Source organism: Cheilinus undulatus, linkage group 1 (genome assembly GCF_018320785.1).
Source record: "Cheilinus undulatus linkage group 1, ASM1832078v1, whole genome shotgun sequence".
In the NCBI taxonomy this organism is placed as follows: Eukaryota; Metazoa; Chordata; class Actinopteri; order Labriformes; family Labridae; genus Cheilinus; species Cheilinus undulatus.
Window position 1 is genome coordinate 53,511,086 of NC_054865.1, and position 22,944 is coordinate 53,534,029.

General features: G+C 37.2%; 1 protein-coding gene across 1 annotated transcript; it reads left to right on the forward strand.

Annotated features, from left to right (window-relative positions):
• The first annotated feature begins 4,106 nt into the window (after positions 1 to 4,106).
• bbs4 (Bardet-Biedl syndrome 4) lies at positions 4,107 to 21,565 on the forward strand. Its single transcript, XM_041782775.1, has 15 exons — positions 4,107 to 4,455; positions 4,629 to 4,708; positions 6,461 to 6,524; positions 6,763 to 6,874; positions 7,117 to 7,189; positions 7,550 to 7,603; positions 7,694 to 7,821; positions 10,751 to 10,805; positions 10,953 to 11,021; positions 11,222 to 11,374; positions 12,650 to 12,821; positions 12,972 to 13,041; positions 13,121 to 13,265; positions 13,352 to 13,556; positions 20,763 to 21,565. The coding sequence occupies exons 3-15, from the start codon at positions 6,497 to 6,499 to the stop codon at positions 20,912 to 20,914; spliced, it is 1,416 nt and encodes a 471-aa protein (XP_041638709.1). The 5' UTR covers positions 4,107 to 4,455; positions 4,629 to 4,708; positions 6,461 to 6,496; the 3' UTR covers positions 20,915 to 21,565.
• The last annotated feature ends 1,379 nt before the right edge of the window (positions 21,566 to 22,944 follow it).

The following is a 22,944-nucleotide window of genomic DNA, read 5'->3' on the forward strand; positions in this document are numbered from 1 at the left end:
TGACTTGTAATGTTATCAGTGATATTAAACAGAGGGGTCAAGTAACTAAGTACAAACACTTCATTACCTTACTTAAGTAGAAATTTTGGGTGTCTATACTTTACTGGAGTAATTATTTTTTAGCCTTTTTACTTCTACTCCTTACATTTTCAAGCAATTATCTGTACTTTCTACTCCTTACATTTTAAAAATAAAATGTAAGGAGTAGAACAACGTATGTAGCCTAGTATGAAGATGTCCGTGGCAGAGACTCAAGAGAACTTGAGCGAAATGTCCCAACCAATCACCAGTGAGGAGGTTGGTTGTACACATATATGGTTTTTGCAAATTCTTTCGATTTGCAGTATACCAAAACGTGTTCATTTTCAATGGGCATAAATGTGTGCATCCCAGATTTTTCAACATTACATTTTAATATAACATTATAGTCATTATAGCCTTTAGAAAAATGTTTTTTGGGGAGGTGGGGTAGTGCACTATAAGCCCCTGTGGCGCAGCCTAAGCTTTTGTCCTTAATGGTATTTTTTCCCCCTTATGTTACTTTTACTTTTATACTTTAACTAGTTTTGAAACCAGTACTTTTACACTTTTACTTGGGTAAAAAGCTTGAGTTGATACTTCATCTTCTACAGAAATCTTTATAAACCTAGTGTCTATACTTCTACCTGAGGAATGAATGTGAATACTTTTGACACCTCTAGATATAAAATACTACATATTAAAAGTTTGTTAAAATATAAAAAATATAGGATTCTCACAGCTGCTTGTATGAATTTTTACTCCCATTTTGGGCAAAACACATCAAAAAGTGATCAGTTTGTTTCTCTTCAGTCCATTTATATGAGTTATTTCTTAATGTTATTGTTGCCCCATTTAGTCTGTTTTTGTGGTATTTCTGCCTAAACTCTGACACACTTTAGAGGAGAACACATTTTTTGCTGCCGGTTATGAGGCAAAATCACTTTCCAAGACCAAGGTTTTTGAAGTTTTCTGTGGTAAAACTTCCCAAAAAAATTTTCATCATATTTTTCATTACACTCTCTGCATGTGTCTTTTGATCTCAGCATGCTGTTCCTCTGCTCTTATCCCCTTTACACAGATGGTTGAGGCAATTTGAAACCAAATCTGTCTCAGAATTAGCCAGATCAAGTATAACAACAAGGAGAATCCTCTGTGTTTGGGTGAAAGTTTTTCACGGGACTATATTTAGGGCACCTCATGCTGTGCTGTTCTTCCTTCCTCCTTCCTACCATTATATCATACAGCTAATGCAGGGGATACACGTCTGCCATGTTTCCCATCTTTCTGCACCAAATGCGCCCTGCTTTTGTGTATGTGGAGATTGGAGCACCGCAGGGCCACAGCTGAAACCCAGAGACAAGAATATTATTGCTGTCTCAGCAGGAAGAAAGCGGATTAGGGCGCTACAAATAGGGCCATTTTGGATCTTGACGGGGCAAACGTGTGAAGCCCGTGCAGTTTCACACTCAGCGATGGAGTGGATTTCTCTGAAGTTTCTGGAAGAGGCTCCAGTTCTGACGGCAAATCAGCAGAGTGCTGCTTGAAGTGCTGACAGATAAAAACAGAAGGGAGCTTTAGTGTAATTCACACTGTATTCTTTTACACAGGCAGTTCATTAATGATATCCCCTGATGTCATTGGCAGACTTCGTTTCACACCGCCTTGGAGCCTATTTTTAGCCTCTGAGGAAGGTAGTAGGTGCTAGATAACAGGATTACCAGAATCAAACTGGCTTGAATTGAAATGACGTTGGCTTCCTTGTGAAATGAAATGTTGAACTCCACTGGGGAGAAGACTTGGAGTATTGTGGTTTGCTTCTTGAGGTTACCTAACCCTTTTTAAAGCTTTGTGCTGCTCATACCTCCAGCCTCCCTCTTTCACTCTGTCTCTACACTTTCTCTCTTCTGTCACAAGCACCTGGCTTGCAAGAGACATTGTTGCCCTGGCAACGGAGAGAATATCTCAGCCTGCAGTGACATTAGAAAAGTGACAGAAAAAAGAACCGTGTTTGTGATGAGAAACTTGCTTACAAGGTGACATTTACAGCGAGTTGGTGAATTGATTATGGGTTAGTGCTAAGTTTTTGGTGGAAGTGTTAACATCTGTGTTAACTGTCAGATCAAAGACTCTAAGTGGATGTTTTTCTGCTTACATGTTTAAAAGGACTTTAAATTTAAAATAGCCCATTAAACCGACATAGCTCTTCATATTCTTAATTATCTGTTGTTTGAGTTAAAGCTTGCTTACAAGTAAGAGATGAATTCACTTTGGTGTTTTCTTCACTTTAAAGACCTTGTAAAGTGAAAATGAATCTGTATTTAGTTTTGGTATATGATAGGCCACTGTGTTATGAAGCCCCAGGTCAAATTTCAGGCAAACAAAACATCTCTAGGTTTAAAATTAAGCTTCAAAATAATGAGAAATTAGGTAGTAAAGTCTAGGATGGTGTGGGCATGTCTGTTGAATCAGCTGAAGCCATGCCCACTCAGGAAAAATACTATTGTCTCAAATTTTAAAAGATGCTGGAATCTGAATTGAGGAAAGCACTCACTTCATTACCCTGCCCTTTGACCATACGTTGACCTTAGAAGAGGAGACCAAGTCTGTTTTTCTGCCTCAGATCTCTGCTATGATGCTTTAAATGATCTATAGACCACTGTGGCTGATAGATTTGGGAAATTTATCTCACACTGAACAAAAAACAGCATTTAACTGACTGTTAACTATCATTAATGGCAGTGACATCAGCTCTGTGATTTTATTTTGTATGCTATAGGGGCGGGGCCTTTCCCCACTGTGGGCTGCTAACATCATGAGTCAACATTTTGGCCCCACCCAAATTAAAATCAGCCAGAAAAGAGTTGAAAAACTTTCTTATGTCTAAATCCAAAATTCAGTCACATGTAGATCTCAGTGTTTTCACATGTTTACAGCAACCATATTCCAACATATTTAGTGTGTTAACGCACAAATTTTGGATTTCACTTTACAGGGTCTTTAACATAAGCACTTTCCAGGATTATTTAGCTGTAGACTAAGTATGACAATAATTGGGCACAAGGTAATTAAATGCCCTGATAGTAAAACTCCTCTGGCTAGCATATGGGCCAAATGAACAGCAAAGATATGGCCCACATCTGGGACATGAATGATGGCCCTAATCTGGCCCAAGTGTATGACAGCATTGTCTGAAGCATCTGCCAGGAACACACCAAATGAAATAACTGCTATGACTGGGTCTCATATGGAAGACATTTATGGGTGAATTTTAGTAAGGCCCCATGGCCCTTTGGCTACGTTTACAATGCAGGCCTTAATGCTCAGTCCTGATCTTTTCTCAGATCTGATTCTTTTGTTTGCCTGTTCACACTGCAGTCAACTTCAAAAAGATCAGATATGTATCTAATTCAGAACCACATACAAAAGTGGCCTGAATCTGATTCGAAGCGGTCAGATTCAGTGTGACTTGCGCTGTTCACACTGTCAGAAAAAAATCAGATACGAGTCACATGTGAGCCAAAAAATCAGATTCAGGTCACTTTTAACTGCAGTGTGAACGTAGCCTTAGATAGCCCACATACACTAAACACCCTACATTTCCCAGAACCTAACCTCACCTGCACCAAATCTTTCACTGGGCCCAATTAGGAGCAAATGATGGACCAGGTCTGACCCAAAGCTTATCTTAATGTTTAAGTCCGGTGTCATGATAAGAGATTTTTAAATTATCACTTCACTGCAAAAAGAATCACACAAATCTGTTAGGTTTCCAAAAAATGATTTTTAAAAGGGGAGCCCAAATGCAGGACACACGAAAGTTTATGAAAACAAAAGGCAAAATTCCAAACAAAACTACTACCTAAAAAGGATTCATTTGAGTCCACTGAAAAAACTACAAACACAAAAAGCTGATCAAGGAACTCGAGAATAACCCATACTTGGAGAAACACAAGAGGCAGAAGGTATATGACAAACCAACAATGACTGAGAGTCCCACAGAAACTAACAGACCGGGAGTGATTAGACTTAGGTGTGATAAACGGGACACAGGTGAAACTCATGAGGGCAGTCAAAGAGGAGGGAGAACACAAGGGCAGGAAGAAAACTAGAAATCAAACTCAGTGGAAGAAAACTTAAAAACAAAACAGGAAACGCTAATAAAACTAAAGCTTAAAGTGAAACACCACCCAATACAATCCAGACCAAAACAGATCAAATACATGTAAAAATATAAGGAAATGTAAATGTAGAAAAGACGTATTGGGGTGAAAAGGTCTAATTTTGGGGTCAATTTGTATGTGACTGATTTCAAAGTCTGGGTCAGCTTCAGCTGGTTTTTTTAAATCTCTATTCTCCCACCATCTCTGTCAAAGTAATATTTGGGCCTTCAGCTATACAAGTTTACCAGAGGTGAAATTCCCTTCAAGTTTGCAGGTATGGCAGAGTGTTTGTGGTTGACGTTTGGCCTTCTTATGCTATGCCATGCCACATTCTGGCTAAGGATGCCTGATAAATGCCACATGTGGCCCAGAAGTTGATGCTATCAGGGTAAAAGGTCATTGGAGTTTATGCATCATAGTCCTCTTATATATTTTTTCTGTTCCCAGCTCCGGAGCTTCCCATTGTGGAGAGAAGAAACTGGCTAATCCATCAGCACTACATCCGCAAAGACTATGACACCTGTAAGGTAGAGTACCTCCATTCTTACGGTGCTCCTGTGGTTATCTCTCTTATAGACCTTTATCTGTGCTCGGTGCTGATCTGATTGACCTTTAAGATTTTATCAGGAAGATAATGAATGTCTGGAGTGCACAGGGTTCTGTCTAATACTGTACTCTATTACAGCATAATTCTCTGTATTGACCCGTGTATTCCCACATGATACCAGCAGCTCCTTATTAAAATCTCTGAACAGATGCCTGTTCTTGTTAGTGTGACCGGACAACCTCTTCTTTCTCACTCTCTGAAAATTCAGTTATATAAGACAATAATGAGAAGCTGCTTCTAAAGTGATTGGTATATTAACTGCAGATTAAACTGAATGCTTTAGCAGTCAATAATGATTTGTTGATATCTAATCCACTTTATTTATAGGGCACATTTCAAATATATTACATGCTTGGTCTGGGATAACCATATTTTATTTTTAATGCAAATACTTTAGTCAAAGAAACAAAACAATTTTATTTATTCATTCTGTAGTACAATATAGCATTTTATAGCAATTAACTTTTAATTTGTAATGTTAACAGTACTGATGGGCATACTAAACCAAGCTATTTAGAAAGTAATGTCAGACTTCATAGTTAAGCCATAATATACCAGGATACCAGAGAATAAAGTAGAGGGAACTTAAATAATTTTAAAGGAAAAATTATTAAATTATTGCAAGATAAAAAAAAAATCACTAAAAGGGTTAAAGTGGCGCAAGAGGGTGAAAAGAGGTTAAAAGCTGGATAGAGCAGCAACGATGGATTGAGAAAGGCAAAAAGGGCAAAATATGGAATATAGCTGTACACAGGGGTTAGGAAAGGAAGAAAACAGGACAACAATTAGGAAAAGCAAGTGGTAAAATGGGTTATAAGTGGCAAAGTTGGTGGAAGTAAGTGGGGAAAAGTGGTTCAAGAGAGGCAATAAAGGCAAAAAGGGGATTAAGTGAGAAATATGGGTTAGGAAAGACTAAAGGGGCATAAATTGGCACAAAAGTGATGAAAAGCTGTTAAAAAGTTGCAAAAATGGGTGGCTTAAGTAGTTAAAAGAGGTTGAAAAGTAGCAAAAAAAAGGCTAAAAATGGCAGAATGGGCTTAATGTGGAAACCAATGTGGCAGAATGGTTGAAAACAGTGGTGAAAATGGGTTAAAAAGTGGCACAAATAAATAATATGAATGTCAGAACCCAATGAAAGCTTGACACATTTTAGCTCCAAAATGAAGTGACTGTTAGCCAGGACATTAGCCCCACTGTTTCTGATCCAACACAAATGCATTGATATCATCAATGATATCATCAATAAATCTTAACTGGGAATGACCCTCTCTCTGGCTTTTTCAGGGGCCTAGCCAATTCTGTGGGCAGGCCTGTACACCATAGAAGGATGCATCCTCTCTTATCATTAACTCATTTTCTAACAAAATACCAACAGCTGGTTCTCAGCGCATCACTACTATGAAGCTCACTCATGTTTGTGCCTTTACTCCCACCTGCCAGCTTCAGAAACAATGACAAAACAGCCAGGCACTGCAATTTTTACTCTTAGGAAAATACCAAACTTCCAAGCAAACCTTTCGTGGTGATTGTGTCCCAGTGACAACAAAGGGACCCTCTGCCTATTGTGTTTATTTAATTTTTCAGAATTAGCCGTCATTCATTCTCATAGGTTTCAACATCAGTAACATCCAACTCAGTTGTAGAAATGGTATTGTGTTCTGTGTTCATGCAGGCAATCATCAAAGAGCAACTGCAGGAGACTAATGGAATGTGTGAATATGCCATTTATGTTCAAGGTGAGCAGCACTTTTTGTAGTAACCCTGTCTCATTTTTAACATGTTTGATGATAATTAATGGCTACATCAAATGTGGGCTCTGTGGTAGTTGGCGCCCACGCTGTCCCATACATCATTTAGTTTCTTAAAATCAGCTTTTTGGGACCCCCTGCTGTGCCTTTGATTTCAGTGTGTTTTTGTTCTTCCTTGCTGAGTTGAACATCCGCTCGCTCTTTGTGTCTTTATTTCTTGCTACAGCACTAATCTTACGTCTGGAGGGCAAGATCCAACAGTCCCTCGAGCTGTTTCAGAGCTGCGCCATTCTTAATCCCAGCAGCGCTGACAATCTCAAGCAAGTGGCCAGATCACTGTGAGTTTCCTCTCCTCAAGCTTTGGTTGCATTAACCCTTCTCTGTTAACTAAAAGGCAAGCAATGCAGTGATAAGAAGCAAAGTGCTGAACAATTACGGCTGGGATACTGTGGGAAAAAGCTAATCTAAGTCCAGAGACTGTTTATCGGTGTTGTAGGAATGTAAGAGCAGCTACTCAGGGTGCAGCGATTATGACTGAATAATTTATCCTATGGATCATTGTTGCTTATTCTCCCTACAGGTTTCTCCTGGGAAAGCACAAAGCAGCTATTGAATTCTATCACGAAGCTGCAAAGCTGAACGAGAACGACTGGGTAAATAAATGAAACTCTCTAGTGCTGACTTTCTGTTATATGTCATGGTTAGGGAACTTCTTCCCAGTGCAGGCTGTGATCTGCCAAGAATTCACGCTACTATTATTGGATGAACCTCTTAATGATGACGGGTTGTTTCACTGTTAAATCCATGAAATTATGTTTGAGCAGAGATGTTTTCATACACTCAAACTTTAGCATTTAATACAACTGCCAGTAAAGCTGTAGATTTTTTCTCCTCTGAGCTGTGATCTTAAATTATTTTTATAAATGTGAATTTAGCTCAGACATCACCCATCCCTGTTTAATTAAGCATGCACCAACACTCCCAAAGATAATTTAACTCTTCTCTCCCTGTAGGAGATCAGTCATAATCTGGGCTTGTGCTATTTCTTCATCAAAGACTTCAAAAATGTGAGTAGAACTATTTTACCAACACCATGGAAGTATCAGTGTGACTAATGTCCCAATTTTTTGGTAATTGTGATCCTCTGTGTCAAACAGGCTGAGGAGCATCTCAACATGGCTCTTCAGATAAACAAACAGGACAAATCTTTCATGGTGCTCGGGAAGGTTCATTTGCTGGCTGGAGAGAATGACAAGGCGGTAGAGGTCTATAAGAAGGCAGTGGAGTAAGTACACTTAAAGACCCTGTAAAGTGGAAATAGATCTGTTTTTAGGTTTGCTGTATGACAGGTCACTGTGTTATGAACCCTCAGGTCTAATTTCAGTCAGATAAAACATCTCTTAATTTATAAAATTAAACATCAAAATCATGAAAAACGAGGCGCTCCAGGACAGTGTGGGCATGTCTGTTGAATGAGCTGAAATCACGCCCACTCAGAAGAAACAGGATCTCTCAGATTTTAAAAAATGCTATGTTCTAAATGGAGAGAAGTACTTACACCATTGTCCTGCCCCTTGACCTTATGATTAGAGCGCAGCTGCCTGGCTCTGTGCGTGAGAAGAGACAAAGTCCATTTTGGCCCAAATCTCTGTTATGATGCTTTAAATGATCCATAGACCACTGTGGCTGATAGATTTGGCAAATTTACCTCACAATGAACAAAAAGACAGCATTTAACTGACTGTTAACTTTCAATAAAGGCAGTGAAATCAGCTAACAACAGACTGTATTGAGATGCACTGCTCTGTGAGTTTATATTGTAGTGTTAGAGGGGCGGGGTCATTCCACTGTGGGCTGGTGACATCACCAGCCAAGTGGCAACCTCTGGTCCTGACAAATGAAGCCAATGCTAAAGTGCAAAAAATTATAATTCCGTGAGTGTCCACTTGAGGCTGGCTGCAGGAACACTGGAAGTCCCATCTGGACACATGTTAAACAGCCGGTTTTTACACTAGAAATAAACTGGTTTACAGCCTGGTTAAAAAAACAAATGTGTCTCATTAGCTAGTGTCTTCATGTCCGCTCACTGTAAGGGGGATGAATTTTTTTGTACCATAATGATTTAGATTATATTTAGGAAAAACCTCACTGCGGACTGATTGGTGCGTCTCATTTGATTGACAGATAGCTCGACAGGCAGAAGCTATGTTTCTGTCAACCAGAATGCTAGTGAGCTAGCTGACAGGAAATTGCACTTAGTTGGCGGGCCGTTAGATTGATCCAAAGTTCAACATATCTAGAGTGTTAAGACACAAATTTTGGATTTCACTTTACAGGGTCTTTAAAGTGGGCATTGTGAAGAAGATACTGAAGGGCATTAGAATAATCAGACAGTCTAGAATTATTGGTATACTGCACTGTGACTATAGATGAGCATATTTTTTCTTTATATAAAATAGGGCTGGGCAGTTAATTGAAAATTAAATTAAACTGCAGTATGGCCTGCTGCAAATTTCAAAGGTGCAATATTTCTTTGACCTGAAATTAGATTTTTGAAGCAGAGATGCATGACATATGCAGTCATTCAGGTGCCATTTTTTTAGAATTGTCTACAAAAAATCCTACCTTCCTCATTTTTGTACTTATTTTCTTATTAAATATTAGAGTGACAAAAACCCTTCAATGCAACAATTCATATCCAATTTGCAATATGAGTCAAAATCATCAGAATTAGACAATTTTAAAGCATTGTTTAGCCGTTTAGGAATGAAAGAAGTTAAGGAATAATATCAAATTGCAATTGCAATATTGGGAAAAAATGCTGCAATTAAATTATTTTCCAAAATCGTTCAGCCCTAATATAAAAGCTTTTTCTTTAAGATTAAAGTGTAATGTTATCTGTCCATACTTACTGATTAAAGATCCTTAGCATGGTGCACCTTTACAGTGACACCCTCTCAAGACACAGCAAGAGATTGCATAAGCCTTTCTGTTTCAGAGAAGTTTGGTTACTCTGAGGTTTTGTCTTGATTTATTGGATGATTTTCAGTCCTTGTAAGTACTGTCTTTCACACTCACACAAAATCCCAGCTTTTTAACCAGAGGACTCTTATTGTAGCAGTCATTTCTGTTAATTTCCACCTTTGTGACATGTCAAATATTGAAACATGAGGCCGTGCTGCAAATAAAGAAGAGATTTTAGTGTCTGTAATGGAGCTCGATGGCTACCTCCTGTTGGGGTTAAATGAATTGATCAAATAGTCCAACACTAGGGATGCTTTTAATGAGACATACCACTGTGAATCTTATTTTAACTCTGATCTGCTTCTTTCCTACCTTTTGTTGCTTGAACCACATGGTCTCTCCACAGGTTATAATTAATACTTCATAATTATGCTGAATCAAAACCTGATTGAATAATCAGCAGATTCCCCAAATCTAACAGTGCCTGTAAAAAGCATTTACCCCTTTGGATGTTTTACCCTTTTGTTGAGTTTATAAATCAGTCATGGTCAATATAATTTGGCCTTTTTAACAAAAACCAAAATACCTCTTAATACCAAAGTGAAAACATATTTCTACAAAGTTATGTTTATTAAATTAAAATATCTAATTTAAACTAACTGCATAAATATTCAGCCCCCTTTAAAGTGACCTAATTCAACAGAGATCCAGACAATTGATGTTAACAGTCTTAAAATTAGTGAAATGGGGATCATCTGTGTGCAGTGAATGCATCTCAGTGATTGTAGTATAAGGACACCTGTGTCTGGAAGGTCCAGTCACTGGTTAATCAGTATTCCTGGCTACCATTAGACCATAGACACAAAAGAACACCCCAAGCAACTCAGAGATATACTGATTGAAAAGTGTTTGTCAGGCGAAGGATCAGCCAAAGGCAAATCTACTAAATACTGATTTGAATGGGGTGAATATTTATGCAATCACTTGTTTTGCATGGCACGTTTTTATTTAAGTGACATTACTTTTTAGAAATCTGTTTTCACTTTGACATTAAAGAGGACTTTTGTATTTTTTTGTCCAAAAAGCCTAGTTATATTGACCATGATTGATGTATAATTTCAATAAGAGGGTGAAACATCCAAGGGATTAAATACTCTTATATGTACTGTAATTGTTTTCTCTAGAATTATGCAGGCTTTGAATTTAATTACAGGCATAGAGATAGTGACATTTTTCTTTTGTTATGTCAGATTTTCTCCGGAAAACACTGAGCTGCTCACTACTCTCGGCCTATTGTATTTACAGGTAGGAGGACTTCTTCATAACCTTTTCAGTTTAATTATTTGTACACTGGCGACAAGATCTACAAGGAAAGAGTAACATTTACTGTAGCTGTTGTAAACACCTCAAAAGGAGTATAAGTGTAATTGTTTTGTGTCATTTTTCCTCCAGCTTGGAAAATACCAAAAAGCTTTCGTGCACCTTGGAAACGCCCTCACTTTTGACCCCAGCAATTATAAGGTATGTAGTCGTTTGAACAAACATTAAGCTTTTATATAAACTTCATTTCCTGTGAAGATACCTGAGGGCAGGGCATTGGACTTCAGTTAAATCAGTTCAGTAGAGATAAAAGGTCACACTCTGTTAGATGCTGTACTCTGTCATTCATCAAAGAGTGTATCTTCCTCTCATATATCTCTAATCATTGTTTTTATTTCCAGGCCATCCTGGCTGCAGGCAGCATGATGCAGACTCATGGGGACTTTGATGTGGCCATGAACAAGTACCGAGTGGCAGCATGTGCTGTTCCTGAGAACCCCCCGCTTTGGAATAACATCGGCATGTGCTTCTTTGGAAAAAAGAAATATGTAGCTGTGAGTAAGGCTGTTTACTGTTATCACTGTTAGTCTGTTTTCTTTTTAGAAGGAGAATGTTTGCCATTTATTGCATATTTTCAAATAAATACCTTATAAACTGCTTATGAAACAGCAGTGTCCAGTTAGGATTCTTGTCGTGTTTCTGATGCAAATGTCTTACAGCAGCTCCAGCAAGGATCTGTTTATACTCATACTCTTCTGAAATGGTTTCATTTCAGAAGAGTATGAGGACCTGAGAGGTGAACTGATCCAATATCTGACGGACAAAGTAAACATAAGTGGAAAGTACAAACTAAGATTTGTGTTACAGGATATTGTTTTTCTGCCCTTCCTCTCCCATAAATCATCTGGCAGCCGCTTAGATTTATCTTCAGATTCTTTGCAAGGGGGAACAAATGTTTACATTACCTGACTAACTTTATTCTGAATAAAACTGCTAAACTCCCAACTTCAATACCTACCTATGGCAAAATACAGTTAATGCATGATAGATGCATCCGTCTGAGAGAGTCGAAGATAATATCACTCACCCTGACTTCATCAGGGCTGATTGATCTGCATTATTTGAACACAAATGCAGACTGGGCTTCTTTTCTTCTTGTGATAGTCAAAAAGTACACTGATATTTTACACTGTATTATTGTAAATGTTCCTTAAAGTATTCTGCATTGTGCTGTGTGCTTTAGTATGCAGTACATTCAGACCTTCATTTTTTAAGATTTCTTATGTTGCAGCCCGATGCTGCAATAAAAAAATCATTTTTATTCTCACTAATCTACACTCAGTACCCCATCATGACAAAATGAAAACAGAATTTTTTACATTTTTAGCAAATTTTTTAAAAATAAAAAACTGAAATATCACATTTACTGAAGTATTAAGACATTTCGCTTGGCATTCACATGGATTTTTACAAACTCCAAATAGGCTTCCATGTGTTTTACTCTGAGGAGTCTTCCGTCTGTTTTCACTTTGTCTTGATGGCCTATACTTTAAACTATTCATGCCCTCACTTAGATTACGTAAAGTCAATGAGTGGAGCATTTCCCCTTATCTACAGTATTTTTTATCCATAAGAAAGACAGAAAGATTAAATCAAATTAATAAAATCATATATTGTCGAGTCATTTGGTCCATAAATCCCTGGTATTATAGTATATACCTGCCATTGTGCTGGAAGTGTCTGTTCTGTATGGGATCATATATTATTGAAACACTTGTCTAACAGTGCTGTCAACTGTTGACTGTTCTTCCACTTCACTTCTCCCGCAGGCCATCAGCTGCCTGAAGCGAGCCCACTACTTGTCTCCGTTTGACTGGAAAGTCTTGTACAACCTGGGCCTGGTACACCTGACCATGCAGCAGTATGCCTCTGCTTTCCACTTCCTCAGCGCAGCCATCAACCTGAACCCACGTATGGGTGACCTCTACATGCTGCTGGCAGGTACTGAGGATATAAGACATGCTTTCTTTACCTGTCAAAATAGAGTTAGTGTTGTGCATTAAGTAACACTATACCTTTTATAAATTCTATACCACATACACAAGACTGAAAATGCTGAATATAAATACAGTCATATCCCTTTTTTTATAGTGGCATTGACCAACTTGGAGGATGAAGAAAATGCCACCAGAGCATATGAACAAGCTGTGACGATGGATGAGTGAGTCTGTTTACACATGCCACCTTTTATGTTGTGTGTGTGTACGTGCATTTTCATTCCCTCTATTTCTTCTCCTCAGATCAAATCCTCTGGTCAACCTGAACTTTGCCATCTTCCTTTATAATCACGGTGAAAAGAAGAGAGCTCTGGATCAATATCACGAGATGGAGAGGAAAGTCAACCTGCTTCGAGACAGCAGCAGCAATTTTGAATTTGATCCTGAGGTGCTTTTTCATTCATTTATAATGATGTCCCATGCTCAGGATTTTACTTCAGTATTTTTAAATGTTTCCTCACCTCCTATTAACAGCTGATGGAAATGGCTCAGAAGATGGGAGCCGCCCTGCAGGTGACAGAGAGTCTGGTTTGGACTAAACCAGGCAAAGACTTCAAATCCAAAACAAACTCTGCAGCAGACACCAAAACCCCCGGTGCTCCCCTTGGAACCAACCAAGCTCTGGGCCAAGCCATGTCTTCTGCTGCAAGCTACAACAAGAACTTCCAGCTCCCAGCAGGTACAAACTAATAGTGTAGGCTGTGTAGACAGTGACAAGCATGTAGCCCTCCTGTTGGACGGAGAAGTGCCAGAGCAAATTTAAAGACAGAAGCTGTTTCTCAAAGTCCAGGATCCTCCCTTTGTGAGAAGGATCCTCCCGAGTCAGGACCCTTGGAGGCAAGGCCAGAGTCCTCCCTGGCAACTCTTGAACACACATTTGGAACAGGCTAGCAAGTGTGCGTGATTAAGTCATAGGAAGGATCATGCCCATATACAGGGTGGCGGCAGAAATCAAAATAGGAGGGGTTCTAACAACAATTTTCATAAATTTTACTCTGCACCATCTAATAAGCTATCACATCATCATATAACCATAATATATATAATAATGTGATTGTTGAATCATACTGATTATTAAATAAAAACATAAAATTTGATATATAATATCATATGATATGGTGCTACTTTTACCTGTCCAGCTTTACTTTAATGATATGAAATAATGATGACATATTCACTGTGAAAACAGGAAGTGTATTGAGAGTGCTAGGACCTGGCTTCCTCCTAATAATACACTATTTATTTACTTTTTAAGAGAAGAAAACAATGCACATTGGATTGCGGATAATCAAGGATACACATGTGCATCCTTGGAAATTCTCTGTTTAAAGGACTCAGTCCTTGGAAAAATTTTGAGGATCTTTGAGATTGGAACAGTCCTCCAATGGCAGTCGATGATGTAGTATCCTTCAAAAACATCCATTTGAGGATCCTTCCTTGGCTTTGAGAAAGAGAGTTCGACATTAGGTTTGGTTCTGGGTCAGGAACTTACAGATGAGGGCGAAATTATTGGCCCTCTCATGTTTTTTCTCAAGAGCTGTGAAACAGAGCAGGAATTTTTAACCGTACCTTTTCCAAACATCCTAGTTTTATTTTGGATGCTAACATTATTTTACTTTGCACACAGAAACAAAATAATTTCACAAAAGGGTCTCAAGGATGATCCATCCATTTTCTACCCCACTTATCCCGTTAAGGTTAGTGGGAAGCTGGAGCCTATCCCAGCCAGAGCTGGGGACACAGCTGGTCACCATTCAGTCACAGGGCTGACATGTAGAGGCAAACAAACAGGCATGCTCACACTCACACCAACGACCATTTAGAGTCACTAGTTAACCTAACCAGCATGTGTTTGGTGATGGGAGGAAGCTGGAGTACCTGGAGAGATCCCACGCATGCACAGGGGAGAAAATGAAACTGCACAGAAATAAAATTCAAGCAGTGAAATTGCATTAGATTAAAATATCTGCTCAGAGCATCAAAGAAGCATTACTACAGTTTTTTTTCCTACACTGTTAAACTCAACTTAAAAAGTAAACCTTAATAAAAAAACAATCAGTGTTGTGCATGTCCAACCATCCATCCATTTTCTATACTGCTTATCCTGTTGAGGGTCACGGAGCTGGAGCCTATCCCAGCTGTCATTGGGCAAGAGGCAGGGTACACCCTGGACTGGTTGCCACTCAGTCGCAGGGCTTGTCCCTTGAGTTTAAGTAAGATCATCATTTGTACTAAAATCTAAAACTGCCGGTACTTGTAGCAGGTGTTTAGCCATTTTAAGTTCTACCAACTCAATTTTTACTGAAAGGTGCACACCGAACCAGGAATTCCTCTTGCATCATGTTCAGTGTATCATCCACTGTGTATTGTGTTTGCTCCTCATAGGCAGGATTCCTCTCACGGAGTCAGTAACTTCACTCATGATGCTAAAGTAATTCTGGAACAACTCTACAGATGAAGAGATGATTGTCAAATGATGTTTTCAATCAAAAAGATAGATTGAGCTGAAATAATGATTTTTGATTTTTAAGCAAACCCAACTTATTTTTTTTTAATAACCTTCAACTGTTCAGTCTTACAGTGCAGGACAGTTGTATGGTTTCTTAAGTTCAAGTTAATGTAATTAGATGTTTGGTTTCTCCATCAAGAACAGCCCAGGTAGGAAACAAAAGTTTGTCATGCTCTGCCCACATGTGTGCAAAATAAACACATTTTTTAGAATTTCTAAAAAATAACAAAGCTGCAGACGTCATACAATCAGAACAAATATGCAGTTCAAGGCCCTATAATACCTCAACCTTACCTTATCATTTCAAAAACAACAACAGAGCCACACAAAAGTTGAAGTCACAGAAATCTAGTGTTGTCCTAACCAAGGTTATTATAGTTAATGCAAACTAAGTAAATAACTAAAACTAAAACTAAAAAGTAAAGGTATTTTAGGTAAATAAAACTAATATTTACAATTAAGACAAAAACTAACTCAGTGCTGACAAAACTAACTAAAATAAAATAGAATTAGGGATAAAATATCCTTAGTTTTAGTCTTTAACACTAGCATACAGACTTACACCCAAGACTGGAGAGAGTAAAATCTCCTGATTTGATTGAAGAAAACTACACACAATGGTAATTTTAGGTATTGAGTTGCATACAAACATAAAAATTTAATAAATAAAGTAAAAAGTGAAGAGATCTTTTGAGTCTCACCCCTCGCCTATACCACATTGCCGACAAAACTACAACTATCACTAAAACTAATAAGAACTAAAATAAAACAAAGCATTTTTCCTAAATAGAAACTAAACTAAAAAAACAGCAGTAAAAACTAATTAAAACTAAACTAAAGATTGAAGCAAAGGGTGAAAACAAAAAAAATCAAAACTAATGAAAAATCCAAACTATTATAACCTTGGTCCTTACTTCTGTTTACAGCATGTGCTTACATGGCTCAGACCATAGATATCTATAGTAATGGCCATAACTTGCCATACATACATTGCCATTACATAGATATCTATGGCTCAGACTGTTACATTTCTTCTTCTTTTTCTGCTTGTTTGAGCGTTGCTCTTCTGGTTACTGCCACCCACTGGACAATGGTGGGAATCAGGAAATTGGCAGCCTGGCTCTTAAATGTTACTGGTTTGTTTTGACTTGAAACAACAGAAAATGTTGTCCTACATTTACTTCATAAAACAAAGTAATAAGTACATTTTCTTTATTGTCAGGTAAAGTTTCCTTAATTTGTGTGAGTCTAAATAGCTGTCAGGGTTTATAGTATAGATATAGCTCAGCAACACTTTTTGGTTCCATCTCACCAGTTAAGAACCGCTGATTTAGACAGAATTCATAGAAACCCTTTCTCTCTGAAACTCTCTTCAGTGTGGGGAAAAATCTCTCAAACTGGCTTTAGCCAAACTACTGAGAAGTTACTTATAAATCCCATAAGGTATTTCTGTTGTACTTTGATGTTTGTTTTTGACTTTTCTGTGTTTGTGGGATGAAACTGCAGCATTTATAGAAGTCAATCTAATAACTCTTTTGTGGGATTTCACCGTTGGGTAAAAATGAATTATTCCCTTTTGTTAAGCTACAGTAACGCTACAAAGCTACAATTCAACTATAATAAGCCCATAGTCAGTCTAAAAAGATGGATAAATACTTTATAGATCCTGAAGGAAATGGAAGAAATTCACATCAGTGAAGACGTGTAACTCTGAAGATGTGAGGGTAACAATGAAATATTTGCCTTAAAAAGCCTTAAACAGTGCATCTGACTTGTATCAACCTCTGCTCAGGTTATAGACTGTATATATTAGCATGGACATAAAGCTGCCCAGGTGTGAAGTCAAGATATCTCAGCTGGGACCTGTGTCAAACTATAAAGGTGAAATAAATTAAATGTTTTGACTCTTTATGTTAGGGTTCATTTCTCAGAGTACTTTTTGTTTTGATTAATAGTGCAAAGAAGAGGATGTAAAATTAATAAAACTACTTTATTGACCAGTGTAGCTCTCCAAACTGCTCTGATCCACAGCTGCATCTCAAAAAATTAGAATATCACGAAGTTCATTTTTTTTTCCTGTGATTAAATGAAAAAATCAAAACTTCCATTTATTCTATATTCATCTCATATCAAGTGAACTATATATATAATATCAGGTTTTTAAAAATTTAATCTTGATTATTATGGCTGACAGCTCTCAGAAATCAACAGTCCACTGTCTCTAAATAGAATATCACAAACATCAGTACAAAAAAGGATTTATAACAAAAAAAATGTTGACCTTCTGGTAAATTCTGCTCATTTATTGATCAATACTTGGTCAGAGCAACTTTTTCATGAATCCTGCATCTTGGCTCGTGTCATGGAGCTGATCAGTCCGTAGTCCTGCTGGGGTGTTATGAAGCCCAGGTTGCTCAGTAATACCAGGGTCAATAAACCAGTTTCTGGTAGTTTTGGCTTCACTGTGGGCAGGTGAAAAGGAAATCAGTATCTCCATAGAGCTCCTCAGCAGATGGAAGCATGAAGGGCTCTAAAAATCTCCTGGTAGATGGCTGACAGCAGTGTTAATTCCATTGACTACAACTATGACTAAAGTTGTTCGTCGACAGCCTTTTTTCCATGACAAGAACTAGAGTAAGACTAACCAAGAATAGATCTTTAATGACTGTAACTGACTAAAACTAAGTTTAGTTTTCATCAAGATGACTAAAACTAGACGAAAATGTGATATAGTTTTCAACAGAAATTCAAAATCCATCATATCCATCAAATAACAATGCATCTGTCTCAGCTGTAAAAAGCAGGGACCCCAGGTTTGGCAGTGGGCATAGAACACACTACCATGTACCAGATTCAGGCAAAAGAATAAATGTTTGGACTAAAAGGAAAGACCAAAACTTTTTATGGACTAAAACTAGACTAAAATGTTTTTGGGTTTTCGTTGACTAAAACTAGATTAAAACTAAAAGCGTAGAAATGACTAAAATGTGACTAAAACTAAAAGATATTTAATCTAAAGACTGAAACTGAGACTAAAATGAAAAAGAGCTGCCAAAATTAACACTGGCTGTGTCAGTGATCGTCTTCTGGACATTTGTCAAGTCGGCAGTCTTCTCCATGATTGTGGTTGTAAGTACTGAACCAGCGTGACAGAATGAAGGCTTTACAAACTGGACTTTTACACGATATTCTAATGTTTAGAGATTGAGGATTTTTATGAGCTGTAAGCCGTAATCATCAAAATTGAAACAAAAAAAGTCTTGAAATATTTCACTTTGTATGAGATGGCTAAAAAATATATGGAATATTAAGTTTCTAAAATAAATCAAAGGAAAAAATAACTTGTTATATTCTTATTCTTTTAAATGCACTTGTTCATTATTGGAGTAGAGAGAGAAAGGTAAGAGGAAACACAAAACTAATGATATAGTCATCTGCTTCAAACATGAATGTGTTCTGCTGTAGACTGATTCAGACTCATAAAAGTTTTTAGTTATTTTATTTAACCTTTATTTAACCAGATAAAAACCCATTGAGATCAAGATCTGTGTTACAAGGGTGACCTGGCTAAGAGGTCAGCAGCACACATCACAAAATAACACATTTCAGTCACAGATTACAACAATAAATCACAACAAAATAGTCCTTACAAGGTAATTGTAGATAAAGTGCTGGAACATGACTCACAGTAACAAATCTAAAAACACAGGCACTGTTCCATAGTCTCACGATGTCTGTCATTTAAGACAGAACAAAAGGCTCCAAGTGAAATGAATATAGACCATTTCAATTCAGTCTGGGGAGTATACCATGCAGAGGGGGCTGCAAAACAGACCGCTTTTATCCCCATCTCAGTCCTGACATGAGGAACAAGCAGTAGAACAATGTTGCTAGAGCGCAAGGTTTTCAGTTCTTTGAAGAAGAGTACATAAATAAGAGCTAAGCCAAGAAGAGCCTTGTAAGCAGTGTGCGAAATACCTGGCCACAATCGGGGGGTCCACCCTAACTAGTGCTCCAGTATCAGGCTGAAGTCTTACACAACATGCAGTATACAGGACCACAAGTAATGCATACACGCACATTAAACACACATCACCCAGTCTAGCGTCATTATCAACAAAGCTGCACACAGCTGCAGGACCACAGAACAACTCTGCTCTGTGACCAAATAGGACACTCACGTGTCCCTCTCGTGTGGGTGCACGCTAACACATACACACACATACGTGCACATAAGAACCCAGCCAACCGACGTATGGCGAAATATATATTTCAATATGAAACACAGCAGGTCTATCACAATCAGTTAATTAAGTCTGGGTTTAATAGATTTTTCTGGAGACCCCAACTCACCAGTAGATGTGCTAGCAGCTGCCTCGCCAGAATTAGCTCGGGATGTCTCTGCTCCATCTTCACCACTGTTTCGGTTTAGTCTTTTAGATGTGAATCCAAAGTTTTCAAGCAAAGAACTTTGCTTTCTCTTTGACATATTTCGCTGAATTTAAGCACACTGAGTCCACAATTTCAGGAGAGTAACCAAAGCGGTAAGAAATACACAAGCTGTATGGCAGGGTTACATAAGGTCATTGTTGCGGAGCATTTGAAACAGTGCCCCCCAACGTTTGGAAGCTTTATCAGAGACATTATTCTTCTGTATTCTTATATGTGAATAAATTCTTTACAATGAACTTAATTAAAACAAACATGACATGCTTTCAAATGGCATTTGTAGTGACAATAGCAAGTGAAAAAATGACTTTATAAATACTTCTCAAGAGATCCCCCAAAATTTTGCAGTTGAGGGTTTCAAGGGGTCTCTTGTGTCAATTAAGGGGTCTCAGACCCCCATAGACCCCCCGTATTTCACACAGTGCTTGTAAGTTAGAGTCAACCAACGCATATACCCGCATGTAATGTAACATGTGCAGCAGTCAGCAGAATAGGTGCAGCATTAATTCTGTCTTTCCACCTGCAAGCTTCCTTCTATGCATGTCTTGGATCCAAATTACATCACAAGTGATGATGTAGCAACAGTCATGAGGAAGTTTTGGCTTCACTTTTATACAGCAGAAGGAGACAGAGATGTGTTGTCCACGTTGATATACAGTCAGGGGTTCAGATCAGTGGAATAAGGGTGAGATTACAGATTATTAAAATAGGAAATTCATTCTTGAAGTGTAGTGCTGCCATGTATTAATTCAGAGTTTGAACCAGGCTATCTGCCTCTGAATATGCTATGTTCATGTCATATATGGGGCTAATAGACCAGCAATACTCCAGCACAAGCAATTTCATTAGTGAGGATCTCTGTAAATTTAAAGACTCTTAGCAACATTTGTTAAAATGGTTTCAACACCTCTGTTTTTGTGTATTCAGGAGTTTCTAAAAGCCCCTCCATGCCTCTGGAGCCAGAACCTGATGTGGAGAGTGCTCCCAGTCCACCCAGTGATCCTCCAGGCTCCCCAGAACCTGCAGAGGCAATTAATCCCAAACCCAAGACCAAGAGGAAAACTAAGGTGGAGGAATGAATGCACCGAGGACGACACTCTCAATATCACTCCACAGAAATGAGAACATAAGGTTCTTAAACAGCAATCAAGCTATTTGTGTTTTTGTAAGGTCATTGTAATCAAATATAATGGATAATAGTCCTCTGCACAGTTAACAGCCATTTTAATATCCTATATAATCATTTATTTCACACTGAAAAGGGCAAGACAGTGCATTTCTGTTACACCATCTATTAAAGACATATTGAATGTCAGTAAACCACTCTACAAATGTTAAGTCAGAATCTCTGGTCCATGTTTGGTTCACATGAATGAATGTTACAGTTGAAGGAAATCCAGAGGAAATGGAAATAATGGCATCAGTGCAGCTGTAATTTTAATATGATGATTTGCTAGCAATAAGGTTTTATGAGGGATAGATATTTTTAGGGACGGTGTCAGTCTGTTAAACATTCAGACAGCTAAAGAAATGTGAAGGAAATGCTGTGACAATCACTTGTAAAGTTGGATTAAAAATGAATGTCCAGGCATAGTTAGGAGATACTGATGTCTGTATGATAGGGATTATTCTGAGGGTTGAGTGTAAATAGTGACACATGCTTTTATAATGTGTATAAATGTTTATAGAGAGTAATGTATTTAATGATAAATAAAAGACTTTAAAGAAAACGGTGCCTTAACTTTATTATTAAATCCTGTCATTTTTTCTGATGAGATGATTCAGAACTGCAGACATCACCAACAGAGGACAGTGTTGTTTAAAGTGAGTAAACAACACAACAGACTTTTAATGCTCAGAAGTTTATTTTTCACCTAAATTAACCCTCAGATGGTTTAAAAGATAATGTTACACTGACACCGCTTGTGACCAAAAATGGCAGCAGATATAAATAACAATGAAAATAATATCCTTTAATATTTTTCCAACTTCTTTTGTATTAAATTTTCTGTAATAATCAGACCTGGTCATGAATATAAAATGCTAATTAATTTTGTGAGCATTTAGCCTGTTAAATGCCAGTATAAGTAAAACAAATATATATATATATATATTTGTAAAGTAAAAACACCAAAAATTATACAGTTTTTCATATAAAATATGCAAGCTGAATTTCTGTGATAATGAGCAACAACTTTAATTTTATTGGATTATCTTTTTTTTATTTCAAGATTTTAATTAATTGTTACACTCAGGGTGTTTGTAAACAAAAATGGACAACATAAATAAATACCAATGAAAACACTCCTTCTAAAAATATATTTTATTTTGTATTAATTGTTTGCAATCAATCAAGGTCACACCTAATTTTAAATATCACATTAATTATATAATAATAATAATAAATTATTATTGTTATTATTTATTTTAAAATTATTATTATTACTTTAAAATAAAAAATCTACTTGACAGTTTATGTAAAAATACTTGATGTTTTTGATGTTTAAAAAAACCTAAAAGAAAAAGAAATATTTTTCATATAAAACATGCCAGTTTTTTTTTCACTTGATGTAGATTATCACACCCCTGAATATGTTACATTATTATTTTTCCTGTTTTTTCCCCAATTTTAAGATTTTACACTTTGAGTGTTTGTGACCAAAAAGGATGCCATACATAAATACCAATAAAAATGCTTTAAAATCAAATTTTTTGCAATAACTTTCATTCAAGAGCAGACCTAATTAAATGTATTAAATATTAACTAATTCTGGTGGGATTTTACTTGTTAAATGACCATTTAAGTGCAAAATCCACAAAGTTCACAATGTAAAAAACAAACAAACAAACAAAAAAAAACAAAAAAACACAAAAAATGAAAAATTTTTCTTTTTAAAAACATCCAAGTTGGATTTCCTTGATATTGAGCAACAACTATGATTTTAATGCATTAGGTTTTTTAAATTTAAAGACTTTAACGAATTGTTTCACTTACAGTGTTTGTGACCAAAAATAGATGCCATACATAAATACTGATAAAAAATACTACACATAAAAATGCATTTTTTTATTAAGGTCAGACCTGATCATAAATATCACATATAATTAT

Excerpts from the sequence above, each read along its gene's own strand:
- bbs4 (XM_041782775.1), top strand. The coding sequence starts at position 6,497 with ATGTGTGAATATGCCATTTATGTTCAAG. Across the intron at positions 12,822-12,971 it reads CCTCTACATGCTGCTGGCAG|TGGCATTGACCAACTTGGAG; the intron begins GTACTGAGGATA and ends CTTTTTTTATAG. Across the intron at positions 13,557-20,762 it reads GAACTTCCAGCTCCCAGCAG|GAGTTTCTAAAAGCCCCTCC; the intron begins GTACAAACTAAT and ends TTGTGTATTCAG.